Here is a 12,092-nt window from a genome sequence, read left to right on the forward strand (position 1 = left end):
GCACACCCCGGCATCACTTCGGATGCCCCGCCCCGCTCCTCCAGCATCGATCAGTCCTGTGGATTCCACCTCTGCAAGGTCTCACGTGCCCCCTCCTGTCTTTCCACCACGACCTGAACACAGGTCCTTATGAAATCCACCTAGGCCAGGCGCAGTGGTTCACGCCTGTAATCCCAGCACTTTGGGAGGCCGAGGCAGGCAGATCAGTTGAGGTCAGGAGTCCAAGACCAGCCTGGCCAACATGGTGAAGCCCTGTCTCCACTAAAAATACAAAAATTAGCCAGATGTGGTGGCAGGCGCCTGTAATCCCAGCTACTCGGGAGGCTGAGGCAGGAGAATCAATTCAACTCGGGATGCGGAGGTTGCAGTGAGCCAAGATAGTGCCAGCCTGTGTGAAGCAGCAAGACTCTGTCTCAAAGAAAAAAAAAGAAATCCACCTAGACCACCCTCCTCCACCACCATCACTGGCTCACACGTGGTCCCATGCTCCATGTGTCTGTGTCTGTGTCTGTGCCCCACTCGCCTGTGAGCAGCACACCTGTGCTTTCTCTGCAGTTACTGAGTTCCAGCCCTGATCTGTGTATCCCCAAGGTCACCACTGCTAACCTATTTTAGTATCTTCATCAAACTTACCAGTATCTGAAATGTCCTCGTTCGATTTCTTAGTTGTCTCCCTCCCACTAGCATGTTACCTCATGGAGACAGGGACTTTTTCTGTCTTAGTCACCTGGTACACAGCAGGCACTCAATAACTGACTCCTGAATGAATGAATGTGTGCACGCACGTGTGCAACAGCATTTGAGATGAAGCTTTAAATAATTAAATGACTTCCTTTTTATGCAGGTAGCCCTTCTTTTTTATTTTGTTTTCCAGCAAATGGTTTCTTAGTGATGGTCTCACATGACAGGTAGTCCTTCTTGATCTTTCCAAAAAGACATGTTTCATTCCATGCATTACCTACTTATTAATTCACATATGTACCCAACAAATATTTTTGCTGGGCACCTACTATGTGCCAGGCACTAAATCACATGTTAGGAAAACAGTAAAGAATAAGACACGGTACCTGACCTCAGGGAACTTACAGGGCCCCATTCCCTGAAATTCCATTCATCATTTTCAAAATATGTATTTGGCTGTAATCTGGGAATAGCTGTCTCTGCTCACCTGCCCCCATCCTTCTCTGCAAGCTACGAGAAGCAAAGTAAAGGCTTCATCTTCTTACCCTTCTCTTTCCCCTCCAGTGTACAGCAGAACGGTCAAACACTCCAGTGAACCTTAAAATGCAGAGTCTGCACCCCACTGTGCATATGACCTAAAAGCCCGCTTCTGCCAGTTTAAGCGATTTTAACACAGTACTTTCAAATGTAATATTAAGAGAAAATGATTAAAATATAATTGCTTCGATAACTCTAACATTGGGTGGTCCACTTAGGAGAGGCTGTTATTTTCTTTTGGGATTTGTTCTAGCTAGCCAATTTTCTACAGTAACCATTTTCTACTTCTGTAATTAAAGGAGACGTAAGTGAGATGAAAAATACATTTACCATTTATGTGAGGGTCTAGGCAGTTTATCAAGCCATGTATCACACTGCCCATTCCTACCATCACGGTCCAAGCTCTGCCAGTTCTCACCTGGTTTACGGCCATGGCATCCCAACTGGTCTCCCACTTCCACCCTGACACCCTGCAAACTCTCCTCAACGCAGCTGCCAGAAGGATCACGCCACTCCTCTGCTAGGAACCTTCCAGTGGCACCAATTCTCACCCAGAGTTATAGGCAAAGTGGCCCACCACGCCCTGCACAATCTGCCCTGTCACCTCCCTGACCCTCTTTCCGCCTCCTCCTTCCTTGCTCATTCCCTCCACTCCAGCCACCCTAGCCTCCTTGGGATGCCCCAAACCCTTCAGCACACTCCTGCCTCAGGACCTTTGCATGTGCCGTTCCCTCAGTCTTACACACTCTTCCTGCAGGAGTGAAGTATGGTTCTCTTGTTCTTTCCCTTCAGGTTGTTGCTCAAATGTCACCTTCACAGGGAGGACTTCCCAAAAACACCCTATGTACAACTGCAACCCCTGTCTCCACCCTGATACTGTACGACCTCCTTTCTTCCTTTATTTTTCTAGAGAACACTTATCACCTTCTACTATACTTTCTAACTTATACATCTATACATGTATTGACCCTTCCTGTCATTAGAACATGAGGTCTAGCCAGGTGCGATGGCTCACACCTGTAATCCCAACACTTTGGGAAGCCGAGGCAGGCAGATCACTTGAACCCAGGAGTTAGAGAACAGCCTGGGCAACATGGTGAAACCCCATCTCTAACAAAAATACAAAAATTAGCTGGGCATGGTGGCACGCGCCTGTGGTCCCAGCTACTCAACAGGCTGAGGTGGGAGGATCACTTGAGCCCTGGAGGCAATGGCTGCAGTGAGATGAGATCGTACCACTGCACTCCAGCTTGAGCCACACAGTGAGACCCTATCTTAAAAAAAAAAAAAAAAAAGTGAGGTCCACAGGGACAAGCATTTTTGCCTCTTTTGGTCACTGCTGTATCCCCAGTCCTGGATGGTGCCTGAAACGTATGTCACTGGCAATCAATAAATATATTTCACTGAATGAGTAGATTTAACTAGGAATCCAGCTCTCTACGATAAGGACACCATGTGTAAGAATATAATACCAGATGGCATTTTTTCCAACAGCCCTTCCAGATAAAATAATTGATTTTTTTAAAAAACATGTTTGCAATACCCGTGCCTAGGGATGGGAACTCAAACACCTGTCCCTCCAGAAGACAGAAAAGCCTTACCTCGATTTTCAAGCTGTCATGCTCCACTGTGAAGTCAAGTCTGGAAGGCGCCACATCAAAGGTAATCCTCTCCCCTCGATAGAACGGAATCTGGAAGGAAGAGTCTGTTAATCACTAAGAACCACTAACATGATCAATGAGCAATATTAATAATCGATCTAGCAGCCCACAAATGACAAGGGGTTCAGACAGACCAAGAGAAACATTCATCATAACTGTTGCAGATTCGAAAAGAGGAAGCCTTGCCCTTTTTGTAGCTATTACGAAGGGGTGAGTGTCTCATCTTAAGTAAGTTACTGCTTAACAGCGTGTTCAGAGAACTGCAGGCCAACCATCTTTTCCTTTAACACCCGAACAGCATTGGCTTTTACTGTGTCATGAGAGTCCCAGACATAAACAGAACGGAAATCTGCTTCACTCACCACAGTGTAGCCCCCACTTGGCAAGGAATAGAAAGAGAACGAGCCATCTTCTCTGGAGACCGTGTAGCACAAATACACCAGACTCTCGTCTTGGGGCTGGAACCCAGGCACTGGTGAGACATTGCAGCCCAGGACATCCTATGCCAGGGGGTAAAAAAGACAAAACTTCCTTTTCCATTTACATGTTCTGAATACCATCAATTAGCCACATTATAGGAAAATTTTTTTAAGTTTCATGTCAATATATGTATTTCTGAAATCTAAGACACATTAATACAGAAAAAAGGAACAAAAATCTTGATATTCAAGTTGCAAAGTTAAAAACTGGCACAGTCTTCCCGGGAAAGATGACACGACTGTCCTTCCTTATGATGGGTCACCATTCTCCAAATAAGGAAACGGAGGCTCAGGAAGGTAATGTGACTGGCCCAGGGTCGCACAGCTAGGAAGAGGAATTTGTTTAAAGCTGAGGTTTGTTTAAACCCAGGTCTGATTTCAAAGCCTGTGTACTTTCCATCACATACCACTGCCTCCCAGTGTAGATGTGCAATGTCTTGTGAGTCAACAGAGACACATGATATTCTTGAATTTTTTTCTTTTTTTTTTTGAGACAGTCTCACTCTGTCACCCAGGCTGGAGTGCAGTGGCGTGATCTCGGCTCACTGCATGAGCAACTGCGCCCAGCCTCGAATAAAATATTTTTAAATGTTGCTGCAGAAGAGAAAAACCCCCAAAACCAAAAGTCATAAACAGTAAGAAGAGACATCTAGGTGTGAAACTATCATCAATTATAAGTGCGTAAAACCTACAGAGTAAAAATAATAATAAAACATATAGAGTAGAAGCTGAAATACTGATTCCAATGCTTCTTTAGCAAAAATGAGATACAGCTTCAATACTAACACACAAGCTAACATGTCAAGATGTCCCTTAAGTCTTATTTTAATTTGGTCTTTCACGGCTATTACAGAACCTCACCTACTAGGTGGAGTTCCTTTTTTGATCTTTGACTATTAACTATTTCAGTCAAACAAAAAAAGATACGCTAAAGAACACTTACATACCTTCTAACCAGCTAAACAAATTTAAAAAAATACAATTCAAGATGCTGGCATACCCCAAAGTCCCCCTCCTCCCTCTTTCTCTAGAAGTCAGTATCATTTTGAACAGCGTTTGCTATTCCCATACATGTCTTCATAATTTTTCTACATAAGACCGTATCCTCCCTGTCCCTACTAAAAATACAAAAATTAACTGGGCATGGTGGCAGGTGCCTGTAACCCCAGCTACTCAGGAGGCTGAGGCAGGAGAATCGCTTGAACCCAAGAAGCGGAGGTTGCAATGAGCTGAGATCGCGCCATTGCACTCCAGCCTGGGCAACAAGAGCAAGACTTCATCTCAAAAAAAAAGACTGTATCCTTAGCTAGGGGCAGTGGCACATGCCTGCAGTTCCAGATCCCTGGGAGGCCAAGGTGGAAGGATCGCTTAAGGCCAGGAACCAGAGGCCGCAATGAGCCATGAATATGTCACTGTACTCTAGCCTGGGCAACAGAGCAAGACCCTGTTGCAAAAAAAAAAAAAAAGACTGTATCTGGCCGAGTGCACTGGTTTATACCTGTAATCCCACCACTTTGAGAGCCCGGGGCTGGTGGATCATTTGAGGCTAGGAGTTCGAGACCAGCCTGGCCAACATGGCAAAATCCCATATATACTAAAAATACAAAAATTAGCTGGGCGTGGTGGCACATCCCTGTAATTCAGCTGCTCAGGAGACTGAAGCCGGAGACTCGCTTGGACACAGAAGGCCAAGGGTGCAATAAGCCAAGATCACGCCACTGCACTCCAGTCTTGACAACAGAGCGAGACTCCGTCTTTAAAAAAAAAAAAAAGACTGTATCCATAAATGATTATCACAAGTATTTAAAATCATATTTCCTTCAACTCTGTTTTTAAATGTAGTTACATTAATATATGTAGCTCTGGTTCATTCATTACTGCTGACATACAGCAGCCTATTGTATGATGGAACCCCAATCCATTCTTCTCTTAAAAGGCATTTAGGTAGTTTACAATATTTTGCTATTACAAACAAAGCTGCAATAAACATTCTCATACATTCTCCTTGGTCACGCGTACCACAGTTTCTAGAATGTTTAGTATATTTACAGATTTCTGTTTCAGGCTGAAAAAAGAACAACAAATCAATCTCGTCAGGGCCTTCTGTTGTTGATTTAGTTTAAAATAGCTATAGTTAATAAAACAGATCTATTTCACAGCAGGAAGACAACACTGTCACCTAAAACTGAAACTAACACAAGCAACGTCTGCTACAGTGAGGAGTTACACCTTATAAATAACTACCAAACTAAACAACAGCACCATTGGTTCTTCATCTGGTCCTGGAGAAACCATAAATTCTTTTCATATCCTAAATTGAAAAGCCCTACATCTGTCCCAAGACCAGCATATTATTGGCATGGCTATAGACGTAGCTGTCACACTCACCTCTTTCAACGCCCAGGTTGGATGAGTTGCGAGGATTTCATAATCTCCAGGCAGAACTTTAAAAAATGCAAACCTAAGACATAAAAAATAACCATTTAACTTTCTCCAAAAAACCCAAGTATTTCTAATTCTATGACTAATGTTGGCAGCACAAGAAAACAATGTTGGAATTATCGCAAACTTCCATTAGCTTGTTAAATGAGCATGAATGAAATTCAATCCTTCACTGTACAAATCTGCATAAAAGAGCGCTTATTGAGCACTTACTGTGTGCCAAGAGGGGTGCTCCATGTGCTGATCGGAAAGAGGAGTGCTTACGTCTCCCTTAATCTCAAGGATTTCTGGCATAAAACCAATCCTTGTAGCACAGCAGGGACCAGTCACAGAACATTCGACTGGGTTTGACAGAGGTGACAGGCATGAACTGACAAGGAGAAGGGGACAGAAGTGTCCAAGGAAACACATGGGAAGGGAGAAGTGGGGTGAAAAAGAACAGAACAGATGCACAGGCTGAGGGGGACGCTGACCCAAGATGATGCAAATGACACAGGGCAGGGTAAACTATCACAAGCTTTGAATCCCAGAAAAAAGGCTTTAGAGAAACACAGATAAGTCATTCTGGGTTTTTGCACAAAGCAACTGAGATAAGAAACCAGCAGCTGATGAAAATTACTCTACTAGCCATAGACAGACTAACACCAGAGTGAGCCGAGCTAAAGCTGGAAATGCTGCTGCCAGTATACTAACATGTTTATCCCTTCAAATTTGTAAGGCAACTGACAAATGAGGAGGCTAAGTCCAGTGAAATGAACTAGAAAATGCATTTGATTTCTTCTTCTGTGGTATTTTATTGTATCAAATCTTGCCTGCAATAACTGGATAGGGCTTGGAAATCACATTACTACAAGTATTGGTAAGATTGAGCTTCTATTTCATTTTCATAATAGCCCAGTGCTACATGTTTCATTGTTTCAGTTAGTGCAGATGAAAGGTATTTAGAAGGCTCAAGACACTATTTTTTTCTAGTAAGGTCAACATCAAATTACTAGCCCAGAAAAAAAATGACAGCTCCATATTCCTGCTACACACCAGGGCTGGAGAGGCACCAGTCAAGCAGAAGTAAATGTTATTTCAAAAATGAAAACTAGTTTCAACAATAATAACTTTAAAATTGAATAACTTACTGACAGACTCATTATAAACTTCTATTTTGCAATTTACTCAGTTTGTATATTAACGGAGTTAGTAATGATTTGAACGCTTTCGGAATTATCAGTTTGAACTATTCTGGTATTAATCTTGGCATATCTGTTAACATTTACAACTCAACTATATACATCCATTAAATAAATGCTTTAAATCTGACTCAGCAAGGTCAGCTAGGCATCTGTTCCAACTACAAAGCAGTTTTGCTATAATAATGATAATGATTTTTTCTAATCATAACTGAGCTAACCTATTTGAGCTAATATGCCAGGCAGCTTGAAGTAATAATATTAATTTCATCTTTCCAGTACCTTAGGAGATAGGTTCCACAATTATCTTCATTTACAAAAGAGGAAACTGAGGCACAGAGGGGTTAAGGAACTTGCCCTAGGTCAACCAGCCAGCAAATGGGGGAGCTGGGATTCAAGCCCAGGCTGGCAGGCTCCAGAGCCAGGCTGAGCTGCTAAATGAAGACCCACTAAGCCCCAGGCCTTGAAGCAGGTGCTTTATGGGTATTAACTCTTTTTTTGTTTGTTTCAGACAGGGTCTTGCTCTGCTGCCGAGGCTGGAGCACAGTGGCACATGATCACGGCTCACTGCAGCCTCAACCTTCCAGGCTCAAGCAATCCTCCCGCCTCAGCCTCCCGAGTAGCTGCGACCACAGGAGCATGCCACCACACCCAGCTAATTGTTCTCCCCCGTGGGACTCTACTTGATATAATTTTTTAAATTATTTGTGGAGATTGAGTCTCCCTATGTTGTCCAGGCTGGTCTCGAACTCCTGAACTCAAGTGATCCTCCCATCCTGGCCTCCCGAAGTGCTGGCATTATAGGCGCAAGCCAATATGCCTGGCCAGTATGAACTCATATTTAATCATCCCATCAGTGCTAGGCAAGATGGGTCAAATGGATTCCATTTCACATGTGGGGAACTCAGCACTCTGAGGGGCATGAACTCACCCAAAGTTAAGAGGCTGAATCAGGATCTGAACCCAGAACTCCCTGAATCCAAACTCCCAAACCCAGCTCCATGACCCCTGTCAGAGCCCGGCTCTAAGGCAACACTAAGAGACAGGACGCTACTCACTTTCCGCCAGGCTGTGTAACTGTGGACTGGATCTTTGCTTCGGTCCCAGTGTTCCTCAGAGACACCTGAACTCCCGCAGGACCCAGGGGCTGCCCTTTGCTGAGGACCTGCCATGGAGAAGAAAGTTAGGGCCCACCCAGCAAAGCACCCTCCTCTCAAAGCACTGGCAGCCCTGCTTACAACTCCCAGGTGGAGCCAGGAACCCTCTTTGGGTCAAGAATCCCATTGAAAAGATGATATAAATCATGGATATGTTTCCTGGGGATGAGGTAGGAGAGGGAACAGTAACAGTAAAATAAGACTCTATTTCAATGAATCTAAGACATCATCAGTTATAGATTCACCATTATTGGTCTGGGTGGGTGTGGTGGCTCACGCCTGTAATCCCAGCACTTTGGGAGGCTGAGGCAGGCAGACCACTTGAGGCCAGGAGTTTGAGACCAGCCTGGCCAACATGGTGAAACCCTGTCTCTACTAAAAATACAAAAATTAGCTGAACGTCACGGCACATGCTTGTAATCCCAGCTACTCCTGAGGCTGAGGCAGGAGAATCACTTGAACCCAGGAGGCGGAGGTTGCAGTAAGCTGCAATCGTGCCACTGCACTCCAGCCTGGGTGACAGAGGGAGACTCCATCTCAAAAAAAAAAAAAAAAAAAAAGTAAATATACATAAAAATAAAAATATAAAAATTAGCTGGGTCAGGTGGCACACACCTGTAATCCCAGCTACTGGGAAGGCTGAGGCAGGAGAATTGCTCAAACCCAGGAGGTGGAGGTTGTGGTGAGAGAGACTGCGCTACTGCACTCCACCTTAGGCCACAGAGCAAGACTCTGTCTCAAAAAAATAAATAAATAAAAATAAAAATAAAAAAAGATTCACCATTATTTTGCAAACCATCGATAAAGAAAAAACTACCCAAGATCCCCATCTCTAACAAGAAGCCCACACATACAGCTGGGATGGCAGGGCCTCCCCCTCACCGCAAAGGTAGAGGAGAAAGAAGCCCATCATGAAGAGAAAGACAGGAAGGAAGGAAGCACATCTCAACCTCAGGCACAGGGCGGGTGGAGGAAAAACGACTCTCCCCTGAGAATCTGAATCGCGGGAGCTGGGGCACACACCCGTTAGGACTCTAAATTCACACCACTATGGCGGTCCAAAAAAATCTCAGGACTTAAATGATGGGAATCCTCCTAGGTAAATGTCAGAAGCAGATGCACGCTCTCTCTGGGAGAAGCTGACTTCAATTCACCCACAGGGACAGCAAGATGCCACAAGGCTTAGAGAGTGCGTCCTTCCAATTCGGCATCCCTGTAAAAGGCCATCCCTGACATAAACACTAACAGCGGCTGGGTGCACAGCGTACACCAGTAATCCCAGCACTATGGGAGGTGGAGGCAAGCAGATCACCTGAGGTCAGGAGTTTGAGACCAGCCTGGCCAACACAGCAAAAGCCCATCTCTACTGAAAATACAAAAATTAGCCAGGCATGGTGGCACACACTTGTAATCCTAGCTACTCGGGAGGGTGAAGGAGCGGGAGGGTGAGGCAGGAGAATCACTTGAACCTGGGAGGTGGAGGCTGCAGTGAGGCAAGATTGCACCACTGCACTCCAGCCTGGGCAATAGAGCAAGACCCTGTCTCAAAATAAAAAATAAAAAAATAAAAACACCAACAGCCTATGCTCTGGGAGCAGAGGGGATGACCAGCAACCTCAATCTCACTCCTAAATACACCTGCTGCGTTCTACACAGGATGAAGTACAGAGTTCACAGGCTCACTTGCCACTTATCCATGGGTCCCCTGTGGGATCAAAGTCCCCAGGTTAAAGTATCCTGCATTTTTTTAAAAAAGGATTTAGTATACATTATAGAGTGAACAGGAAAAATAATCAAGTTCCAAAGACAAACCTTGCCATTCACAGAGAACCCAGTGAAGACAAAGTTGATGTCTCCGCCCTTTGTGCAGATGTCACTGACTCCATCCACATGGAGTTCCACGGTCTTCGGCTCTGAGGAACGAAGCAGGGGAGGAAACGGGGGCACAAGACACAAAGGCAAGCTTAGTTTTGGGGTACAGTGAACCTAAGTAGAACGTATTTTTATTATTCAGATTTCATTTTACTTTTGAACACTTAATACACTCGTGTGTTTCCAAATCCAAAGGTACAAAAAAGTATTCTGGGAAAAGTCTCCCTCTCACCCCTATCCCCCTAGCCTCCTGGTTTCCTGCCCCAGAGGGAATTCGTGTTTAGAGTATAAAATAATTTTACAACGCCTTTCAGCTAAGTTATATCTCAGAGTTCCAGTGAAAATTCAGTGAGCACCAAATAATTTTATTTCCTGAATGCTCATCACTGACCAGGCACTGAGCTGAGTGCCTTTAATCCTCACAATTATCTTAAGAGACAGGCAGTAATAGCTGCAATTTACTGAGGGGTAAATTAAGGCACAGAAAGGTTAAAGGAGCTCCCAAGATCACAGAGCTTCTGAGTGACAGAGCCCCAATTCGACCCTAAAAGTCTGGCTCTGGATCTGTTCTCTGACCAAGGACATGAGCTCAGCCATGTTAAACCAGGAACACAAACTCCAGGGCCACAGGGGCCTCATGGGTTCGAAGTAAGCGGAGCATCCTCAGGGGGACTGTGGCAAATTGAAAGGAGACAACTGCCACTCAAGTCTGCCAACCACTACCATGCTTTGCCAGAGCTTCCAACTTCTCCGAAAAACTGGAAATCTGGATTTTATATACCATCTCTTGATTTTTCAATATCAGCAATTAACTCCATTTTTTAACTGAAGAGTTCATCATAATAGGGGTTAAGGTTGAGTTTTTGAAAGGTTAGGAAGAATATGGAGTAATGAGTAGAGGAAAAAATGGAAAACCATGAGATGAGATTTTCAGTTAAGATGAATTACACACGTGCTTGCACGCGTACATGCACGCGCGCACACACACACACACAGACTCCAATAAAAAATGGGCAAAAGACTTGAACAGGAATCTTACAAAAATAGCTAGCCCATGGCAAATAAACATAAACATACGAAAAAGTGTGCAACCTCATTGGCCATCAGTGGAATGTAAATCAAGGCCACAGTGAGATAATACCACACCCCTACCAGAAGGGCTAAAATTAAAAAAAACTGACGATACCAAGTGTAGGTTAGGATGTGGAGCAATGGAAACCCTTGTACACTGCTGGGAGAACACAAACTGGTGCATCCACTTTGGATGTTTGCAAACACCTAAAGCTGAGCATGTATCAGCTCTATGGCTCAGCAACTTTACTCCTGTGATATACTCAGCAAAAATGCAGACACACATGTATCAAAATATACATACAAGAATGTTCACAGGAGCACTACTCTTAGTGGCCAAAATCGGTAAGCAACTCAAATGGCCATCAACAGTAGAAGAGATCACTGATACAAAATATGAATATAAAATATAAATATAGGCCAGGCGTGGTGGCTCTTGCCTATAATCCCAACACTTTGGGAGGCCAAAGCGGGCAGATCACTTCAGGTCAGGAGTTCGAGACCAGCCTGGGTCAACATGATGAAACCCCATCTCTACTAAAAATACAAAAATTAGCTGCGTGTGGTGGTGCACACCTGTAATCTCATCTACTGAGGAGGCTGAGGCACAAGAATTGCTTGAACCCGGGCAGAAGTTGCAGTGAACCGAGATCACACTCCAGCCTGGGCAGCAGAGCGAGACTCAGTCTCAAAAAAAAGAAAAAAAGAAAAGAAAATATAAATATTTTATAAAATATAAAAAATTTTATATTTAATAAAATATAAATATTTTATAAAATATAAATAATTTTATATTTATGCATCAGAATTCTGAACAGCAAAGAGAATGAACTAAAGCTACAAATGATACAGATAAAGTTCATAATGTTGAGTGAAAGAAACCAGATATTAAAAAGTTCCCTGCATGATAGCATTTGTATAAAGTTCAAAACGACCAAATGGATCTCTCATTTGTAGAAGGTCAGGGTGGTGGTCACCTGGAGGGTGGGGTGGGATGGCTAATGAGCACCC

General features: G+C 44.0%; 1 protein-coding gene across 1 annotated transcript in view; it reads right to left on the reverse strand.

Moving 5' to 3' along the window:
• Positions 1-12,092, reverse strand: part of LOC117978226 (polycystin-1-like) — a 40,283-nt gene that overhangs the window by 19,459 nt on the left and 8,732 nt on the right. Inside the window, 5 exon segments of the mRNA XM_063598431.1 lie at positions 2,820-2,909; positions 3,242-3,379; positions 5,747-5,819; positions 8,040-8,146; positions 9,951-10,051. Coding sequence (XP_063454501.1) covers positions 2,820-2,909; positions 3,242-3,379; positions 5,747-5,819; positions 8,040-8,146; positions 9,951-10,051 — 509 coding nt within the window.

This window comes from Pan paniscus, chromosome 18 (assembly GCF_029289425.2).
Source record: "Pan paniscus chromosome 18, NHGRI_mPanPan1-v2.0_pri, whole genome shotgun sequence".
Taxonomy (NCBI): domain Eukaryota; kingdom Metazoa; phylum Chordata; class Mammalia; order Primates; family Hominidae; genus Pan; species Pan paniscus.